The sequence below is a fragment of the Pseudopipra pipra genome, chromosome 8, assembly GCF_036250125.1.
Source record: "Pseudopipra pipra isolate bDixPip1 chromosome 8, bDixPip1.hap1, whole genome shotgun sequence".
Taxonomy (NCBI): domain Eukaryota; kingdom Metazoa; phylum Chordata; class Aves; order Passeriformes; family Pipridae; genus Pseudopipra; species Pseudopipra pipra.
The window spans coordinates 22,285,252-22,307,251 of record NC_087556.1 but is presented as its reverse complement, the minus strand read 5'-3'; the positions used below and the strand labels follow the sequence as shown (position 1 = coordinate 22,307,251).

Sequence of the window (22,000 nt, the reverse complement as noted above, 5' to 3'; positions counted from 1 at the left end):
ACAGTGTTTGGCTGTACTATCCCTTTTCTCTGAAGACCGGGAAAGAATGTGGCAGTATCCACATCCTTCACTGATGCCAGAGATGCTGGAAAAAGGCACAATATGCAGGCTGACTGCCCATAGTTACTGGGCTGATCAAACCACACCATTACAGTTTCTTTTTGTACAGATTTGCCATATCTCTGCTCATTCTAGTAGCTTGTAACCTTTCCTGGCATTAGCAAATTTTTTCTGAGCTGTGAGAACCAAAGACTCACCATTTCCCTCTACACATTAACACTGTATTTTCTTGCATCTAGTGTGTTATCCTAAATATATTTATTTTTTCCTCAGGATGGGTCTAACTTTCATTTCCAAATGGGTGTAGATCCAGAGCTTCCTGTATTGTTTTTCTTCTGAGGCTCCAGTTTAAAGCAGAAATCTGAATTAGACCTTTCTTAAGTATAGTTCCCAAGTGACAATCTTGTTACATTTTTCAGTTTGAATAATGTTTTTTAATGAAATTACTAGTCCTCTCGTTTTTGAGAAGGTTCATCTCTTCTTATTCTCCTAGCATTGGCAAAAACTTGTTTTTGTTATTACCGGATTTCGTGTTCACATTCTCTTAATTTTCTGAGGCAGAGTCTCTGGTGAAAGCACTAAATAGAATCACTCAGAAAACCATTTCTGCAGAGCACCAGTAATGTCTCACTCCCGTCCCTTCTATCTTGTCCATTATCTTACTGTGTCTTGCAGTAAATGCACTTAACGCCAGGTTCTTCACGCTTTTCTGGGTATTATGTCCATGCATCAGTGGAAAAAATGATGATTCTGGTATTTGGAGACGTGTTAGTCTGGCCTCTTTGTATTTTGTGTGGAAACTGAGTGAGTTTTGAAAGAAAGAAAAATGGGAAAAAAATTTGGCAAATCAGAAATTGGTAAAAAATTCATATGCATCTATTGACAGTGTATCATGTAACTGTATAAAAAGATCACTAATTTTCTAGACAAGTTAAATTATGTCTTGGTTTTCATATAGATCTAGCATGATGCTACATAATCAGGAGAAAATCATTAACAGTTATACTGGTGTTCTCATATCAGTGGAATTAACCTTGAAGGCCCCTAGTTTCCCCAGGTGTTTTTTGATTTTAACTAGTTCTGAAGATCAGTAGTCATACTATAGGTGGTCTTGGGAAATACATTTTCCACAATTTAGTGTATGTTTCTCCCATAAATCATATAATCCAAATGACCAACCTTACTGAAAAGAATACAGAATGGTAGTAATGTGATATATTTAGGCTATATATCCTATCTACTCTTTATTAATCTCTTAGTTATAATATTGTAGTATTATTGAAATATCTTTTGCACCCTGTTTTAGCATACTTTCCAAATTCCAACTTAAATGCTTCCCATCATTTTGCTAAGCTTTTCCTGTTATCATCTTTCTAGTTCTTTGTTCTATTAAAAATTTGAATTATTTTTCTCAAGATTTAGAATTGGTTATTGATCCATTTAGTCTATCTTTCATTTTTCTTATTTGGGTTTTAAATTGCCTTTCTAACACTGACCTAATAAATGGGGCCATCCTTCATTCCAGTCTATGTGGTCTAGTGCTTCAGTAGTTTCCATTATTATTATTATTATTATTATTATTATTATTATTTCAAAAGTCTGTCCTTTGGAAATCAGAGGTTAGTAGTAGATTAGTCTACATTCTCCTTTTACCTGAAGTAAATCAGTTCACAATTGCTATGTCAAAAGTTACAACTTTTTTTTTTTGACAGAGTAGGGATTGTCCTTACTGAACCAAAGTCAAGAGCACCACTACTTTTGCTGGGTCAGTGATTGTTTTGTGAAGAAACACACCCACAATCCTGAACAAGTGGAATTGTTTCCTGCCATTCATAGTAACTCTTGTTCTTTGATCTCAGAAATCTCATATAATGTCATAATGCTGATAGTAATTATTTGAGCTGGGATCTCAATTTGCGTCTGATGTAAGAACTGGTCCTTGTTTGTGGACTGCAAGCTGATGCCACCGGTACCTCTCTAACTTTTTTGTAGCTTTGTTCCCCTTGGAAGGTCATGGACTTCCCAGAATCATACTTTTTAAACATGTTTAAAATATGATAGGTCAACTTTCTGTTGCTGGTGATACCTCTGACTTGTGTTTACTTGCTGTTTCAGGGGTATGAGAAATCTGTTCTCTGGAAAGTTTATGGAGAAGCGTTTACTTAGTGCAACATCAGTTTATAATTGTACTGAGGAAAAGATGACAAGTTGTTAAACATGGAACTGGTTTCATAGACATCCAGTGTGGTTTAGATTACTGAAGGAGCAATTTAAAGATATATACTTATGCACTGATTAATGTAGTTGTTGATCATGGTAATTGGAGCTCTCCTGTGTTATGTTAGCAGAGATGAAGTACAGAAGCATCTTTGCAGGCTGTTGTCAAAACCAGTAGGGAGAGCCATGAGTCCACTGGAAGGAGCAAAGGACATAAATCTTTTCATGCACCTTCTGTGAGGTAGAAATAGGGGATTTTCTTACACTGTTTGCAACCACGAATACTAGGTGAAACAAAATAACACTGTGTGTTTCACTCAATCTTGTAAATCCAATTCAGTTTGAAAAAAAACGGAGTTAGAGCTGAAAAATCAGCTCTAGGCCCAAACTGACATAGTGTGGTTTATCTCAGTGATGTGATGCATAAATCTAAACTGAGTAGGGTAAAGGTATGTTTAAATACTTCACTAAAATAAAGAATGAGAACTGCCTGGGCTTTCCAGGATAAGGCAGACACTCTTCAGAGAGCTTGGTGGGTTTTTTCAGTGTATTTTAGAACAGGGTAACCTACAGAATTCTTGAATTAAGAAAAAAATAATCAGTAGTATCACTAGTATTGTTTTCTAAACATGCAGACATACAGAAACCACAAAAACATTATAAGCCTCTTGATGATGTGGAGAAGACTTTTATTCTGTTGCAATCAGGATGTGTATGTTGGTAAATAGAAATTGAATTTGAAGTTACATATGAAACCTAAAATTTCATATAGCTCCTGAAATTACTGCAGCCAGTGACTTGTGGTTGTTCCTTGAATTGATCCAATTTTTACACCTCCTTGGATTTGATGATTTTTACTCTGGAAAATGATTTCAAAATGCTTTCACGTCATATGACAGATGCAGCTGACAGTGCTTCACACAGTATGAGTAGATTTATTACATGTTTTAAGATACTATCTTAACTTTTTTGGCTTATATATTACCTTTTGGCTGTGTTTATGCTTTGATGAGGTGCACATATTCAAACTAAGAGTGACATAATTGAATGCAACAAATCTTCTAAATCTCCTTTGAACCCCATGGTTCAGTGCTTTGTCCCAGAATTATGTATGCAAATGTATTTCTGCTAGGTAATGGAGCTACCATTTACATTAATTTTGTTTATATTTAATCTAAATATTGAGAGCTGTGGAAAACTGGGATGATGCCACTGTACAGATATACCAGACTTCATTTATTTAGTCCCTTATCTCTTAGGTTTTGAAATGTTGCAGCCTTAAATCTGTTTCAAAAAGTAGCTACTGCTTGATCTTCCCTTTGGAAGTTTGAAACCAAACTTCCTCATTACTTCCAATTGTTTGATTAAACTGTATCTGATGTATTCTTCATCCTGCCTCTGAATCATCATCAGCAGTTAACTTTGTGATAATATTATACCATAAATTCTTATATGACTTTCTTGATGTCATTGAAGCAACTAGTCACTTTGTATGGTGCCAGAAATAAAGTACAAACCACTAATACAGTGAATTTCATCAACATTTCATCTAATTAGAAAATATGCACTGTTACCTGCCCTCTCTGTGTTTCTCTTGTCATTTTTTACATCTCCTGAACCAGTTTGTGGGGATCTTCTTTTTGCAAAGAAGATCAGTCTGTCACCCTTGCATTCAACTTCTCCTTTTTAATACTGCTCATAAAAGGGAAGCATTCTTCATATTCATATACTCCTTCTTCTACCCATATTTTGCCTTAAAATGATACTTTGAGACACATAATTCTTTTTGACTGTTTCATGGCATTTGTCGTTTATATTAAAGCTTTTGGCAAAAGTGTTTTATTAATTTCTGTAAAAACACGAGTATTTAGTATATTAAAAAATAAGTGTAGGATTGTATATATAAGACTAAAATGTTTTACCTCTGATAAAACACAAAGCACATCTTTCTGTTAATGGAGTAAGTTAATGGCATAGTAAGTGCTATCATCTTTGGAGTGCATTAATTTGTTATGTTTGAAATGTTTGCAAACTAAGTATTACAGATGTTTTTAGAACAAATGTCCTTTTAAATCAAGACAGAGTGGCTTTTTAGGCCATCTGAAATGGAGGAATTTCACAACACTTTATATTTGGTGATATTTTAATTTATAGCAGGAATTTTGTGAACTGCAGAACCAGGCATTTTGCGAAGTACTGCATCAGCTCAGAAATACATGATTTATTAGGGTGATTTGAGAAGATTTCTGAAAGTTTTGTTAAAGAACAATCTATTTCCAATGTTGGATATCCAGATATTGAAACTAGTGTTTCTTAGCTGTAGAAGTATATCGCTTTATGACTTACACAGCCCTGTGAACATGATCCTAGTTTGCTAATTATTGGTAGTAATATGGAAACTTCAAACCAGGTCATTGCCAGAAGAATATGAAAAGTTGACTTGCTGACTTTCTGCTGATTTTTGAGCTGTCAGGAACTCAATTATTCCAGCACTTGGCAAAAAGAAATTCTGTAGGTATTCTGTAATCTTTGTCAGAATAAAAAGAAATGAAAAATCTGTATATGGAACACGAGTCAGGAATTTTTAGGTTAACATATAGATATCTTGGTGAATTTGGTGTGACCTATGGAAAGCTCATGGATTCAGTAGACACCGAATGGGCACCTCTTGCAGATGCATGGGTACCATACATCTGCTGAACCCTGCTATGTACACTTTGCAAATGACTTACAGTTTGTCCCCATTTCCTAAACTACTGACCAGACTTAATGCTTTCCTTTTGTCCAAATGGAATTCCCAAACTTCAGTCTTGATATTCTGTTTCTTTTGCTGTACAAAGCCTGGCAAGCTGTTTGAGGGAGAAGCTGGGATTTGCATCAGGTTGGAAATATTTCTGTACTGCACCAGAGTAAGGCAAAGGAAGCCCCTGTGTTTCTGTCTTCTGGCAGCCATCCATGCAAGGCCAGGCAGATTGCTTTCCCTGTCCTTCAGTTCAGCATGATTGTCCTCTGTCAGTAAGTTTATACTGCTGTAACTGCTTTCATATTGGTGGAACCACTTCTGATTTACTTCAGTGTAAATGTCAGGGTTATCAGTTTCTGATTTAGTCTGTTTAACATCTCAGTTCACTGACCTGTTTCAACATATGCATCGTCAGGCCAAAAAAACATGTGGGTAGGTCCATCTAATTTTGAGCAAAGAGGTTAACTGAGTCTTTGTGAAATGCTCAATATTTTAAGTTCCTGTTGACAACTACAAAATACTAGAGGTAGAGAAATAGGTATCTACAAGCAAACGTTCATTTCCACCTTTAGACATACCCACAGTTGAAGAGGTACTTGAAAGTTCTTCTAAGAGCTTTGCACCACAACTGTATTAAAGGTGCACTGTAAAATAAAATCTTAAAAATTAGTTCAATTATATCAACACATCTCATTGTCACTCAATAATTTCACTTAATATTGCTGAGCCAGTTTATTTTTCTCTTATTAGCAGAATTTTACTTTAAACTACCAAGAGAATTTGAAATGTTCAATTGTATGCAAAAATGAGATTGGTTATTGCTTCAAAAGTGCTTAAAAGTGCTTTCTTAAAGTAATTTATAAATTAACAACAGTTTCTCCTCTTTCTTGAGTTCATTGATCCATATCTGGACAGGTATGATATGCTTTTGTGTAGAAAGCAGGGTTCTTGAGTTTTGATCTTCCTTATTTTGAGAATCTAGTTCAGACCTTTTGCAGCTTGGCAGATTTCTCATTGCTAGCACATTGCTCTGATCTGAATATGAATCTTCTGTTTAGCATGCATTCTCTACATTGTAGACAAAAGAGAAGTCAAATCAATAGTTATAACAACATTGTATTGAATGAAAAAGTAAAGAAACCATTTTCTTTGCTAGTCTACTTTTTTCCTTATATGTACAACATATCTCCAGTGAAGAGCTCTGAAATTTCCCTGATAACTGAAATTTTGTAACCAACCTTGAATTCAAACATGTAGTCTTCAGGCACTGAACAAAAAGGAACATATACCAGTATTTCAAAAGTAGGTGATTATTATGCTCTGGAATGTTAATCTTGGATATGCACTAATTTTTCAGCTTATGGGTATAGAAAAAGACTGTATTACTTAAAAATTAAACATTTAACTTCTGTACTATTAGGGCACTGGCAGAGCAGTACTGTTAAACTAGGCAAAATTGAATTGCATCTGTTTGCAAGTATTCAGCTTAAACCATTCAGCCATCAAGAAATAGTAGAACAGTAATTAAACTGGAAATGTCCTTAATTTTAGAGTGGGGAAAACTGGTTTGTTTAAAGTTCTTTGTAATAAAACTATTTGTGTGGTTACTTTGAAAACTCACTACTGTTTTAAGGAATTGCTTGAGTTACTGTTTTAAGGAATTGCTTGAATTCTTCTAAACATTACTAAACTAAGACAGTTTTTATTTCTTCACCTCGAAGTGACATTCTACATATACAATAAAAATAAACACAGACCTCACTGAGCAATTATTTTATTAATATTTTCACTCAAATTCTAGAATAATTTCTTCTAGAATACTATTCTATTAAATATGTAGAAATATTCCTGTTTATGAGACCAAGTGAATTGTATGTATATCTGCTGTGAAAATAAAAAAAGTAAGAGAGTGTGATTTGATTTGAATATTGCTGTCACCAAAAAAAGCAATGTACAAATTTAAACATGTTTTTACTGTTGTCGAGAAAGCAAAACTTCTTAATTAGCATTGGAAAAATTATAGCCATTTTCTTTTCCTCTTGTATTTGTTACAACTAACTGTAAATTGCCTTTTTTTTCCTAGGAATTTGTCAGGGAATATTTTTTCAAGTCTCATGAATGGACTTTTTTCTGAGCTGCTAGCTCTGAAAGCACTGTGAGTATCATCCCTTGTGTTCATAAATCTGAAATATGTGAGAAAGACACTATAATAAATATAGCAGAGTTGAATGTGAATTCAAACTGGATTGCTTCTAGAAGTGCATTCCAAGTGTAAAATCTGCATTATTTTGTTATCAATGTCTGTATCACTGTTGATGAGCTATCTTCTACCTGTTGCAGGGAAATGGATAGCACTGACCAGTCAACCCCATTTCTGACTAGCCCAGTCTAGCCCTCCTAAGTAGCATCCTTTTTTTTTTTTTTAATACTCTATTATCTTAAACCTTTCCATGTTTTTATGCATTGCATCATATAATCACTCTAATTACACAAACCCGGTAATTTAAAATATTTTCCCTGCAATTAGAATAACAATTCCCAGTTATTGGTAGTAATTGTACCTTCCTGAGATTTAAAAGTGTATCCTGAATGCTTCCATGGTCAAGTTTCTACTTAAAGGGGGTTTTATTAAGGGAAAGTGTGTTATAGTATGATTTTCTGCAGTAACATATACTCAGTTTTTTTTCAGTAGTGTCAGTGATGCTGTTCTGTAAACAACCCAGAATTTTTGCATAATGTTGTGGAAGTAATTAAAAGTGGGACAGTCTATATTGGTTGTCTCAGAATATCTTTGTATTTATACAGCTATAGTTACACATCCATAGTGACGCATCTATCTAGATTAGTTCTCTTTGGAGTTAAATAATTCGAATCTAACAGAAGGAAGTATATTTATAAAAACTGCATATGTACCAACTGTGATAATTCTTTGCCTTTCTAGACATTTCAACACTGATTCACTCATCTGTGACTGTAATCTAAAATGGATCTTGCAATGGGCCAGAAACGCTTCGGTTCGAATAGCGGAGGAAACGGTTTGTGCTTACCCCAGTGCTTTACATGGACTGTCACTTTATAACCTGAAGGAAAACCAGCTGATATGTGGTGAGTTGTACTCTCATTTGATGTTACAAATTGAAGTGAAACCCAGGGAAAATACTAAAAACCAGATATGATAAAAAAAAGAAAATCTGACTTGATTATAGGCACAAGAAATTCAGGTATGTGACACAGAGGATACAACTAAGATTGAAAGAGAATGGAAAACCCCCCATAGTTCTTATTTCACATCTCAAGAACACTGCCAATATATTCAGTAATATATAATTATGACTTAAAATATTAACTTGTGATGCCAGCTCTACGTTGTATACTGTGTGAAACTGAGGATTCCTACAGGAATTTATAGAATGTTTATTTCAAGTTGTATATCTGACAGTGTGAAATAAATGCCAGATTTCATTCTTCTATTTTTCTTTTATATAAACCTATAACTATACTTTTTAGCACCACATTCTGGGGATGAATAGAATTTTTATGGTGAGCTTCAGTTAGGTGAATTCTGTATTTGAAGATCTAGATGTGAAGCACTTTCTGGACATTTTCCACATAAGAAACATGATATGGTGTGAGGAAGAAAGCAAAAAAATATGAATGAGTAAGGAAGACTCATTTCCAAGTGAATACTGTCTAGCAATGAGCAAACTAAACCAGAGATTTTAAAAGTATCACATACCTTGGAGAAAAGATCATTGCCTAAGGTGATGCTGGTGGGTTTCATAATCAGAAGTCTAATTCACATGTACTTGATTAATCACAGAATCTTTGAATCTTTGACATTCTTGAATGGCAGAAAATTGCTTAGATGGTGACTTTACTATTGCCTTTGCAAACAAAAGGAGAATCACACATTTCTCCAAATAACCGCAGAAGAATGATGTGTGTTGCTAACAAATACATTCTTAGCAGAAGGGAGATCAGAAGTTGACTGGAGCGATATATAAAACAACAAATACAGATGCTTACAAGTTGGGAGAGATGTGAAAGGATGTGAGTACTAGCTACAGATGGTCCATCAGCTGAATTGTTGAGGAAACACAGATACATGTCTGGAGGCAAATAAGGAATGAGCTCCTGTGAGTGAAAGGCAGAGAAGTTTCGAGTAGCTTGGGTTACCGAACATTTGAAATTCTGCAATACTTCTCAAATATCAAACTCCCTTTTTATAGAGAGCCAGCATGGGCATCTTCATAGAGATCCATTTCCCAGCAGGAAAAGTACTTCTTCTGAAAATGCTGGAAGGATCAGAAGAGTGATTAAGGACTGTTAATTGGTATTTCCAGGTTACAAATGAATATAAACCTGTGAATTTTACAGAGAAAATGAAAGCAATTTCTCAGAATTTTGTACTTTAGTTCCCAATAGGACTCCTTATCACACCTGATACAGAATTTATAAAGCCCATCTAGTTCTCACTGCTATTTATATTGTCCACAGAACACCTGACAAGGTGATAATGACTGACAGTAGCTTGACACTGCTTCCAGTATCCACAGAGAGTTTTACAGTGGTTATATTTGCTGAGCCTTCCACCAGCTCTGTAATGTCTGCCAGGTACTTCACAGTGCTCATAGTATCTGCTGAGCAACTCTCAGTGCACAGAACATTTAGCAATTTTATTTTCCGTCCCTTAATTTGAACTTAGGCATAACAGAAGGCTATCTGGCACCAAAATAATATTGAGAATGATTTAAAAATATGTGTTGGAATATGCATAGAGCTGATCAAATTAAACAAATTAAACATATCTTAAAGAAAATATAGAGTGATTTAAAAACTAAAACCTCCCGCATGTGAACATCTTCCATGCTGTCAGATGGAAGTCACTGATCTTCCTTCTACATGCTAAAAGACTTCATGAGGTATTGCAGTCACAAGATGAGCAAAGAAAAGAAGAACGAAAGGGGAAAAATAAAAATAGAAGGGAAATGGGCAAAGATATTTGCAGGCGAGTTAGGGAATGAACTAAAAAGTCAAAGTATGTGGATTCTGAATAGCTACAGGGAGCAGTTTGCCATCAGTTTTTTTAGGTTTGTTTTATATTTTGATGGGATTAAAAAATCACCTTTTGAATTTCTTTCTAGCTAATCTTTCTCATGCATCTGATAACTCATGATAGCCAAAGTAGTGAGTTGCCTGTTGAAAACAGTTAAAAGCCTCCTTTAGGGATTTTTATGAGTTAAGTAACTGCACAGTTATAGAATTCCCAGGGTTCTGCTTGCATATTTCTCTAACAGCTTTTAAGAATTATTTAGATCTTCTTTAACCAAATTATCCAACTGTCAGAAGTGTTTGGCTATAAAACAATTTTTCACAATGTTTTTACTTTGTCTTCTGCCTTAATGATGAGGGATTGTGATGAATTCATGATGGTATGGACAGAGTATGTTTCCTAAAAATGATGGTGAAATTGGCTTCATACAGTGCCTTGTTACTCTTTCTCCATGTGTCCAAATAAGACTCAATTTACAGTAGGAAAATTACACTTTCCTGAATACCAGTGATATAAATTCCACCTGAGGTCTGATAGGAGTCCATGATTTTCCCTGGCGCACATCAGCAGAGATGGATTCTCTAGGCCAAATTCTTCACTCAGAAAAGACCTGTATGAGTTTTTGTCTTAAGGGCATTATGAAAGACTGCTCTTAAAGCTGGGATCTGATTATTTTTACAGATAAATGAGATATTAGAATTTAGTTTCTTGGCCTCAAAGCTGTATTGATGTTACTGAACTAACATCACTAAGAAGTAAAAGTTCAATTGTTCTTCAAATTACAATTGACATAACTCTGATGGAGCATTTTTCTATTAAGAAATGTTGACTCATCAAAACAGATGTTTGGAAAAGTGCAGACCTTCTTCTTTCCCCCAGTCAGATTTTATTTAAAATTTAGAAAGTAGTTGACATAGTATTAGATAAATTATTTGGCTAAAAATGATATAGATATTTACTCAATAATACAAAAAATGTTGTAAAGGTCAAATTATAAAAATCATTGGATGATGCTTTAAGGCATGTTTATTTATTTATTTACTTATTTATTTATTTCTACCGCAGAGAAAATTATCTAATTCTTCTGGGACAGAATACTGTTTCTCCTGCAGATCTCCTATAAATTAAAATCTTGCTTTTTGCATGTACATATGCTCTACAGATGTTTATAAATAAGTAATTTAGACCATACTATTCCCTTCTTTTAATTAAAAAGAAAACTGCTTCAAAGGAAAATATAAAAGGATACTGATAAATCTATTTTTTTTTGCTTAGAGTTTATTGCATTAATACATAATAAATTACATTTTTATTCCTTATCATTATGCTTTTTTTCATGCAGTGAATGGATAAGTTTTGTTCTTTTTTTTGGTGTCAGTAGCTTTTCAGGTTTGTGTAGTCTACTGTCCTAATCTTGGTCAAGATATTGTTGCATGGGTCTATAAAGCAGACAGGTTCAAAGAACTAGAGGTAGTATCTTGTCAGTTCTCAGGAAATCTAAATGGAGAGAAACATCTAGATTTTTTTTCAAGTGATTTCGCTCTACTCAACCAGATGGTTTGCTGTGATACATTTGCAGCACCTCATCACAGCACTTTCAGGCAAGCTGGTTCTGCTGCATGTCACCTTTCCTGTTGTTGCCCTTACCTTTCCTAGCTGTCTGCTATGAGGCAGTCTGGCAGAAAGCCTGATAAAGCAATCTTTTAACAGTCTTGAAAGGCTCTCAAGCCATGTTAGCAAAGCTTGTTCTGGCCCTTTGAGTCTGACCCTTTCATGAGATACTGGCTAAGTGTAATCCCCAAAAACTATGTTTACCCTCTTTCTCTGTGTTGATGTAAAGCTATGCACAAGTCTTTTCCTTGGAAGAAATGAATCAATTGCTTCTATCTTTACTGTGCTTATACATTGAATGTTTTTGTTTCCCACTTCCTTAGTAGCTGTTTTGTATTGAATGGGAAAAAATCTCCTTCCATGTTGAGCTGCTTCAGCATTCGACTGTATTACAAGAGTTAGAAGAAGTTTTAAGATACAGCATTATTTATTTATCTACACTGTGCACATCTCTGAAAAACCCATGCCATTGAAATAATAATAACCAGCAAAGACCGCAGACACAATCAGCAAAGCTAGTATTAGTACATGTTCTTCTTATACTATCCTCAGCAAAGAAACTTCCAAGGTTAGATACATTCATTTAAGACACAGTCTTGGAGGAAAATATGGTGAAAATAGAACTTGCAAAGCACAGAGTAATGGCGAATTACAAAACAAAATACCTCAGGTTAGTAATTTTCCTTTCTTGTATTAACATGGCTGAGATAGCATCTGGTTTTAGGTAGTGTCTCTTCTACTGTAATGGGGGTAGGATTCCTCCCTAGTCTCAGGAACCTGTTTTTCAGAGGTGTAGAACCCACTGCTTCAGTACCCAGAAGCTCAGTTTGAATTCTGTTGTTGCTCTGTGAGCTCCACGTTCATGAAAATCAACTGTAGAGTGTTTCACAGGACTTAGAGGAGTTATTACAGTATATTATTTTGAAAGTATGTATTATGACAAAATGTGTATTCCTTTCATGGGTAGTGGCACCTGTTGGTTGTGATCAATGGAATTTTATTGAGAAATGCTTTAGATTGGTTCATAATTTACTAATAGCTTTACTAGTCAGTTAGGACTTTCACTAGGGATGGCAAGGAGTGAGCACTCAAAATACAGAACTGGATCTGTATGCTTAGGTTTCTGGTATGCCTTCGGGGGCTCTCTACTGAGAAAAGTGTTAACACTGCAGAAGTATAAAAATCCATCCTGCTGAAAAGAGAGATGAGAAAACAAGATCATAGGTGCAAGTTGTTAGTGTCCAAGAATGTTTGAATTATGCAGCCTCTGAATTCTGTAAACTACCTTAAAGTTTTAATTCATGAGTTAAATTATTGAAATGTGGTTTTTTGAGTATGATAGATACTCAAAAAGTATCTATCTAGGAAGACCACTTCAAAGAGAGGGATAAAAATCAAAGAAATAAATCTTTTTCTGACTTCTGTATTCTGCAATAAAATTCTTTAAATGTTTCATAGAAAATGTAAATAATTTATTGGGAGGGAGGAGATATAGTTGTTAGGGACTTGTTTGTACTTAACCAGCACCTTGTCTTTTGTAGTTTGCCTCACTTCACTGAGAATCAGAGTATCTGTTCCCCCAAAGAAACAGAGTCAGATTAAAATGGCTTTTTACTCTGATGCTCTGTGCCTGTTCACACTGAAACTTGTGCAAAGCAAAAAAAGAAGAAAACATTTATATTCTTTATGAACTCATTCTGGTTGTGTTCTTAGAGATTTCTTGTCCATTTTATGATTCGACTTCTTACATATGAAGGTAGGAAGTACTTTCATTGTTACTTACCTACTTAAACTTTTTAATCTGCACTTCTCATGCTTAAGTATTAGCAGAATATTAAGGCATGTTTCTCTCAGGCCACATGCAGCTCCCTAGTCTATTTTCATAAGTAACTTTTTTTTTTCAATCTTACCTAAAATACAGAAGAATTCAGAACATTCAAGGAATTTTAAATCAGTTGGAATAATACCATTGGGAAAAAAGAGAACTTTTTTTTCCTATACTTCCTCTGTAAATTACTTTAATTTTTTGAAGCATCTTTCTTTTTCTTTGACATAGATTCTTAAAACACAGTGTGGCTTGAAGTGCTTTCTCAGCAATGATGGAATAGTGTTGTTTTAGATATAGTATTTCTTGAAATGTCCTTATAATTTTACCTGATATAGTTGCACATTGTTTTCCCTTCACTTGTAGCAGAGTAAGTCAGTGTACACTGTCCAATAGTAAGAACTTTGAAAGAAATATGTACTTTTAAAATGCTAAGAAAAAAAATAGATAGGTATTGGGGAATTTTGTCTTTGAAAGGGGACTTTTTCAACATTTAAATTTAAGCTGAAATCAGCTGAATGCATTCACTCTCTTACTGTGTCAGTTTTTAAAAATACTGTCAATTATTCTGTGTTAGGTATGTTGGCTGAGAAATGAGATTTGAATTTTTCATGCCAGAAATTAAATACCTACATTGCTGTTTGAGTCTTAAAATGACAAATGTATGTAGACTGTTCTTAAAAGTTTTCTTTCATATATAAAATATATTGCAATAACAAATACTGGCTCAAAGTTAAAAAGGAACATTTCTTCTTCATTTATTTCTCTGTATACTAAACATTGTTTTGTTTGGATCTCATTTGTTACTGACTTAAATTTAGGGATGGCCTTGAGATTAAGGTTTCAACTGTTTCTTTCTTAATTTACAAATCATTCTTGCTACATTAACACAGTGTAAATATTGAACTGTGGGGGGTTTCCAGTATGTAGTAACTGACTAAACTCAAAATCTCAAGTACGAGGAATGATGGATTAATTGTCCAGATTTAGATTCCAGTCCTGCAGTTTCTTGGCAGTTCACAAGTAGCTTGCTGCATTCATGCAGAGCATCATTGTCTTCAAGAATGTGCAGGTTCAAGAATTCAGCTCCAATTCTGCAGGAAGTGCCTAATCATATGAATAGGTCTAATTATGTTGAAATAGGAATAGTCACATTAGTAACCTTTCACAGGATTAGGTTTTGCAGGATATGAATAGTGATACAATTAGCAGTATTTAAATCCTCTTCCAATTATTTCTGGGTTACAATGTTGGCAGTTCATTATTTTCTTTAATAACAAAATTTATATAATAACAGAATGCCTATAAATTGAGTAATGTAACTATATTTTGGACCTTTCAAAGATAGATGGGGTAGATTCATTTTCTGCCAGAGCCAAGTGGCCATTTTGTATATCAAAGTAGGTTTCCATCCTATCATTTGGTAGTGTAAAACAAACAATGCTTTAACCTTTTGGTTGCAAATTCTATATTTCTCATTCTAGCATGATCAGTCTCAAATTGGGGGGGGAGGGGAGAATATGTTGGCTTACATTTAATATTAATTATTATTATCTAATTTCTTTAGTGGCAATTTAGAACTCTGCTGCAGAGTTGGAGGCACAAAGGTAATAACAGTTAAATCTTGTGAAATAGTAGAAATATTAAAATGGTCAGTTGAGGATAAATTTTACTACTATGTATTTTCTTGCATCTGTGCTCACACATGAAAATCCAGTTCAACAGAACATTTCACCTCTGAAATCTTGCTGATTTAGATGCTGGAAATGTACCCAAGTTGTTTTTCTTACCATAACTTACTCTTACACTACATTAGAGGTTTTTAATGTACAGTTGTATCTTATTTTCTACATCATCTTTGACTACTTGTTCCAAAAAGTATGCAAATCAACTGAAGGAAAAATTTGCTAAGATGTAGTGAGAATAGCAGTGAAATGAAGCCTCTGACTGGCCATTCCCAAAAGCTAGTTGCTCATGAGCAAAGCAGTGGTAAGACAGACAGCCTTGACTGCAACCCTTGGAGTATCCCCTAAGATATATTCTTTATTCTTAATATCGTAATATGTACTTTAAAAGACTAGGGTTAAATTTTATACTGGTGATTTCTAGATAAAATTATATAAGCTTCTTTACCAACCCTGTGTTAATGTTGTCCAGTTAAAAACATTTATTAGAGTTTGCTGTAATTAATCTGAATTGTTCTCATGGGAAAATTCTCTATAAAGCTTCCATCCCAACAACCTCTCTTTTAATTAAGTGGAGTATACTATAGTGATATTTCACATTTTTATAGCACCTTTCATCATACAGCGCTTTCTTTAATGCTTGTATAAAAATGGCTGTTGAAAGCTGCAGTTTCTGACTGTCAACTGGGCTGAGAGGAGTTTGGAATGGAAGAATTTAATACTTCAGCTGAACTGTCAGTTGTTAAGCATCTTTTATGATTTTCATATTTCTTTTTTGTTTGGCATTCTGGCAACACAGATGAGTACTCATGCAGCCTGATGGACCCTGGGCAGTTAGGTGCAATCACTTCCACTCTTGGAACCTTCCATGATCTGAGTGTGCAGTAATGATATGAAAATAAAAAGAAGGTATCTAGGTATATTTAGGGTTTGGAAAGATGAGTGCCACCACTCCACTTCTCAGTTAGGTAACACTAAATGATATATTTCATGATACCTGTTGGACCTCTTGGACTGAGTCCAGAGGAGAGCCATGAAGATAATTAGGGAGATGGAACACCTTTCCTATGAGGAAAGGCTGAAGGAGTTCAGGTTGTTCAGCTGCAGATGAGACCTTAGTGCATCCTTTCAGTACCTAAAGAGGGTTTATAAGAAAACTGGGGACAGGCTTTTTAAGTAGGGCCCACAGCAATAGAACGAGGGGTAATGGTTTTAAATTAAAGGAGGGTCTATTTAGATTAGATATAAGGAAGAAGTTTTTACAATGTGAGTGGTGAGACACTGGAAGAAGTTTTTACAATGTGAGTGGTGAGACACTGGCAACAGGCTACCTAGAGAGATATGGATTCCCTGTTCCTGAAAACATTCAAGGTCAGGTTGGATGGGGCTCTGAGTAGCCTGATCTAGTTGAATATGTCCGTGCTCATTGCAGTGGGGGGTTGGACAAGATGACCTTTAAAGGTCCCTTCCAACCCAAATCGTTCTATGTTCCTATGATTTTGTAGAGCTAGGTGCTTTACCTTGCTACTGCTCAGCCATTACTATTAACTGCAAGCTCTAATGAGCATGCAAAGCCATGAGCCTGCCAGCTTGCTTGCCATAAGGATAATTTGAGAATCAGAATTAGCTTTCTAACAATGGCTTCTGACTGTTGCCAGTGAGGGAATTTGTGTTGATGAATCTTTCAATACCATAGCTGCCAATATGTCATGGTCTTCATGTTTCAGCATGTGGCAAATAATCGAATGCTCCTAAAATAGACTTCTGGGACAATTTGAGAATAAGAAGTTGAAAGGTTGCAGCAGTTTATTTGATAAGAAAGAAATAGGTGATGAAAAAACTATTTGACCATTCTTTTAAATTCCTTGCCAATGCAAGACAATGCAATCTTTTATTTGTTTAACTAGACCGAAACCTTGAATTCCATATTGTGGAAATCTTTCAAGTAACTGTTACCATTTTACAAATTAAAATATCGTGATAGCTGACATTTGTATTAGATGCTATTAAGTGAAACCTACTATCTCTGTATTTCACTGCCTATACTTTCTTATCAAGTAAATCACTGCTATCAACAGTAAATAAGAAAGGGTTTTGCCACTGCTTCCTCACTTAAAATGGTTGTAACTAACACAACGTGCATCAGTCCCTGGAACCAGTGCAAAAATGATAATTTATTTTCACAGGGCCTTATAAATCTGGGGGAAACTCCTGTAGACAAAGACAGGTTGAATAACTTCGTCATCTACCTGCTGAGTGCTGAATGAAACCTGTATTACTTGAATTTGCTAAAAGTGATGAGATTTGAAGTGTACTTTTCCCAGCTCAGACTTTCTTAGTTTCATTGTAGGTATATATTGTTTTAATTAAATAAATCAGATAAGTTATAGGATCCAAATGAGTCTCAGTGACTCGTCCAAAGCTATAATTGTAGCTCATCTCAGCATATATGCACTGAATTTAATCTTCTGTTTTGTAGATATTGAGTATCTTTATGAGGTTAGCTAACCCAGGTAACTGAAGCACCAGTAGCAGTGGACTGTGACAGCCTGGGCTCATTGAGCTTCTAACTTATGAGAAATCCTACATTTACTACTGCTTATCTCCTTTAATGGCTTTATAGAAGTTTGCGGGAGTAAAATGCAATACAGAATTTGCAACTTTGAATAAAACAGGATATGTGTCAGAAGTCTTGCTCTTTGATTAGTGGCTACGATTTCAGTGTAGCATTTAGCATTACAAAAGAAACATAACCCCATAGTTTCATTAGGAGATGCTGCAAAGAAAAACCAAAAAACCAAACCTACTTGATGTTCCTGTCTGAAAGGCATGTATGAAAGTGATAAAATGGTGTGGAATATGCCTTGCCCTGTCAGCATTGTGAAGCTCGTGGAAATAAGAAGCTGTTATAGAAACAGAAGCTCCACTTTTTCTACAGTGACTAGAAAATGAATATGATACAAAGCTTTCTTGTCCAATGCCCAAAAGACTTATCTTATTTTGCTGTGTTTAATACATGTTGGCATCTGTATTTTCTTGATATTATGTTGAAATTGGAGCCAGGCATAGCTTTTATTAAAACTGAAGCTTGGCCCCAATTCTGTATTCATTCTTGACTTCCTTGGCATATGGTGCTGTCTGCGACCTTCTACACCAAACCTTTTGTTACTGCCAGCAAATTTTGCAATACAGGAATTGGCATTGGTGTACTGGCACCTCCCCTTCTTGGCAGAGCTGGCCTTCAGATCAATCCAGATCACTCTTGTTTCTTCAGTTCCATTCAGTAAATATCAACAGATATAATTTGCAGTGTCAGCAATTCAGATTTTTAACTAATGTTTTTCAATTTGTTTTTCCTCATTTTCGTTTGTCCTTTTTCTTGGACTGGTTCCTTTGCTTTGTCCTCACTTCCAGCTTTCCCCCACTGTGCTTTCCATGCACATTTCTTTCCTACTGAGACTGTATACAAATATTAGAGCTCTAACTCACACTTTTATCAGCAGGATGTGCCGCACTCTGTGGGCACGCTCAGTTCAAATAAAAAGCCCATTGGCAATACAATAAATCAAGTGATTAAAAAGAAGCAAAATGCCAACACTCTCGCTGTAGCAAACAGAATTTTCTAACAGAAGTCAATGGTGTATCCTAAGACATGAGCAGTGTAATACTGAACTGATGTGTGGACAGCCTGGAGAAACCCGTGGATTTTCCTATTTCTGTTTGTGTGAAAACTTTTGATATCAAACAAAGCCAGTTAATGAGGACCAGAGAATGTATAGCAGAAAACCGTGTTTATGGTAAACTGAACAGCAGAATGTGCTAATGTAGTAACCAGGTTTATGCACTCAGAGCTATAGAGTTGTGCTGCTCAGGTTATAGGTTGTGCAGCAGGAAATGCAGCAAAGGTTGCTGGAGGCAGGACATTGTTTCTCCAGTTCCTTGTGCTGGTCATGGTGGCCAACAACCAGCCAACTTTCTGTGGTGTTTAGAGAATCTATTGCATGGGCCAGCTTTTGTGCTTACAGATTTGCTTTTGATCATTCACCCAGAAGACAGTAGTGTCATTACAAGTGCCAACAGTCTAAATAATATTGTACTTAAAAATGTAACTAAAATATGGGTAGAAATACATTTTATATTATGATTATTTACCAGCATTTTTGTTCCGTGTGTATCAAGTAACAACAACATTTCCTGCATATTCTTCTCCTTTCCAACTTTTAAAACAAAAAAGAAGGACAAAATTGGATGCGAAATTAAAATACTTTTAAAATCTCAAGAACTGAATTGCAAAGAAAAGACATGAAATATTTAATGTGTGTACATGCGTGTGAGACAAATTGTTTTGTAAATATGTTAAAGACATGCGCGTTGGAACATTTCCTTGAGCTCCAGTGCACCTTGATGTTTTTTATTTTAACTAATAATTGTTAAAATAATTTCTATTTTCTTTTTCAACATCTTGGGGCTCTACATGAATTAAAATATGCAGGGATATACTTTCTGTGTAGGAAAGGACTCTGAAGTGATATTCTAATTCAGTGGTATTTGTGTAACCTGATTCCTCCTCTGTATATCCTCCGTATTCTAGTCTGGAGCTAATCTGAAATACAGGACTAGATTGCATAAAGGGTCTGGCCTTCAGTCAACAAAACCCTTTTCTGCTGAGAAGTGAAAGATAATGAAAAAGATGTAATTACTGTAATGATGGGTTAGACCTTTAGATTCATGCTGCAATCAGTGATTCCTGTGATGCTCTGCTGCAATCATGGTTTAGCGCTGACTGGAAAGGCAAGACAGGTAAAGACTGTGAAACATTCCATCAGCTCTTGATCTAAATGTCTAAAGGAGAGTCAAACCTCTCATTTGCAGATGGTGGTGCTGGCTCAAAACTTGAGGGCAGCAGAGTGGATTGTCTTGGAAGGAGCATCTTGGAATATTTTTCAAGTGTGTAAAAAAATAAAGAAAATCCCCATAAATTACTCCCTCTCCTCTCAACATACAATAGTAAACTTTTTAATCTTACAAGGCTGTTTTGTCTGCCATACACACAAGCACAAATATGAGCATCAGACCTTATATATGTTTAGTAATCAAATTTTAGTAATCCCAATTTAGTCATTAGTAATCACATAATCAAAGAAAAAATTTCTATTGTGTAGAGGTAGGCTTGCCAGAGCCATTAAATTTCAACTGCTGTCAAATCAATGCCAAAATCATTCAAAATACTTACAGAATTTCTTACTCCTTACTTTAGTCTTGAAGTTAAGCTTGAAAATGCGTGTACAGCATTAATAAATATTTTTATTCTGAGTTTGAAAGATTGTTGGATTATGGACTTAAAATAAGTATTTCCAGCTGATGCTGATGGAACTATACAATCATTTCATAGCCATTCAGGATAAAGGGTGTTGGCCCTAATCCTGAACCTCTTATTGATGTAATTAATCTTCATATCTGTGAAGTGTGTCACAGAAGTTAGCTGGAACTTCTGCATGAGTAATAGTTGCAGAACCAGCCTTGGTCATTTAAATCATGATTATCCTTGGAAAACAACTGAAGATTAGCTCTGGTATTAATTTTTTGTGTGGACATCACAGAGATTAAAAGCAGATGTTTTCCAGAAGTACTTAAGTGTATCTTCCATGGCCTACAAATGTCATAATCTATAGAAACTTGACTACTTTTAATTTGAAAATGAGTTTTCAGCATTATCTGTCAGATTGATCAACCCAACCATGTACATTCTCAACGCTGGTCAGGAGGATATCCTAGCATAATGGTAATCCAGAAGTATGTTTAATTAATTTTGTAATCTTTATTTGTACTTAGAAGGATTTGTAAAGAGAAAGGAAGTGAGTACACTGTTGATATGACTGATCTCAGTCAAGGGATCATTTTTTACATGCTGCAGTAAAAAAAGGTTTTCATTTACTTCTGATTATTAATTGACAAAATCTATACAGAACACTTCACTCCCACTTCATTTCTGGGTTTGGTGATCCTCAAGGCTAGCAACGGAAGGGATAATGGTAGAGCCTTAGAGACCCACACTAAAGGCAGAGATAAATTCAGAGTAATGGTGTTACACTACATCCATGTGCCAGGCAAGTTATTTAGCTTGACTTGCAGATATTGATACTCTAGTTCGCACTTTACGACTTCATAGCCTCACGACACAATGTGTCACTTACTGCATGACCAAAACCATTTGACTAGGTACAACATCCCCAGTTAAAAATTACTGTACTCATGAAAAATATTTTGTTTCTGTGAGTAGTGTATATTGCTGTTGTACTTCTGACAGTGTACTTAATTTTTCTGTTTTAGTAATCATGCCATTAATTTATGGCTAAATTTGCACTCCATTTCTTTTCCTTAATTTCATAATTGACTCTGTAATGCAACACAAAAATTGCAACTTTTTGGAGAGAGAGATTCTCTCCATCTTCTAGTTAAAAGCCTTTAATATAAATGACCAAGACCAAGGCTGCAGCTGTTCTGGCTTGCAATCTGGATAGGCATGGTATTTGTTATGGGCAATGGAAGATATCGAGGAGAAAGTTTAAGGAAGATAAAATGCTGAGCAGTGAAGTGGAAAAAAAAAAAGTACTTGTCAGAAAAATAGATGTTTTGGATAGTTACTAGTGGTGCAAATGTGGAAGGGTGACCTTTCATCTGACAACCCTGTAGGATGGATTGATATTAATGATGAGAGGCCTTTAAATGAAAACAGAAGAGAAATAAGGAAGAAGAGCTGGATTTAAAATTCTCTTTCCTCATCAAGATAGAATGACAACCAAGGT

General features: G+C 35.1%; 1 protein-coding gene across 1 annotated transcript in view; it reads left to right on the top strand.

Moving 5' to 3' along the window:
* Positions 1 to 22,000, top strand: part of LOC135418090 (adhesion G protein-coupled receptor A3-like) — a 262,688-nt gene that overhangs the window by 101,220 nt on the left and 139,468 nt on the right. Inside the window, exons 5-6 of the mRNA XM_064662990.1 lie at positions 7,104 to 7,175; positions 7,962 to 8,125. Of these exons, the coding sequence (XP_064519060.1) occupies positions 7,104 to 7,175; positions 7,962 to 8,125 (236 nt within the window). The remainder of the gene's footprint in view (positions 1 to 7,103; positions 7,176 to 7,961; positions 8,126 to 22,000) is intronic.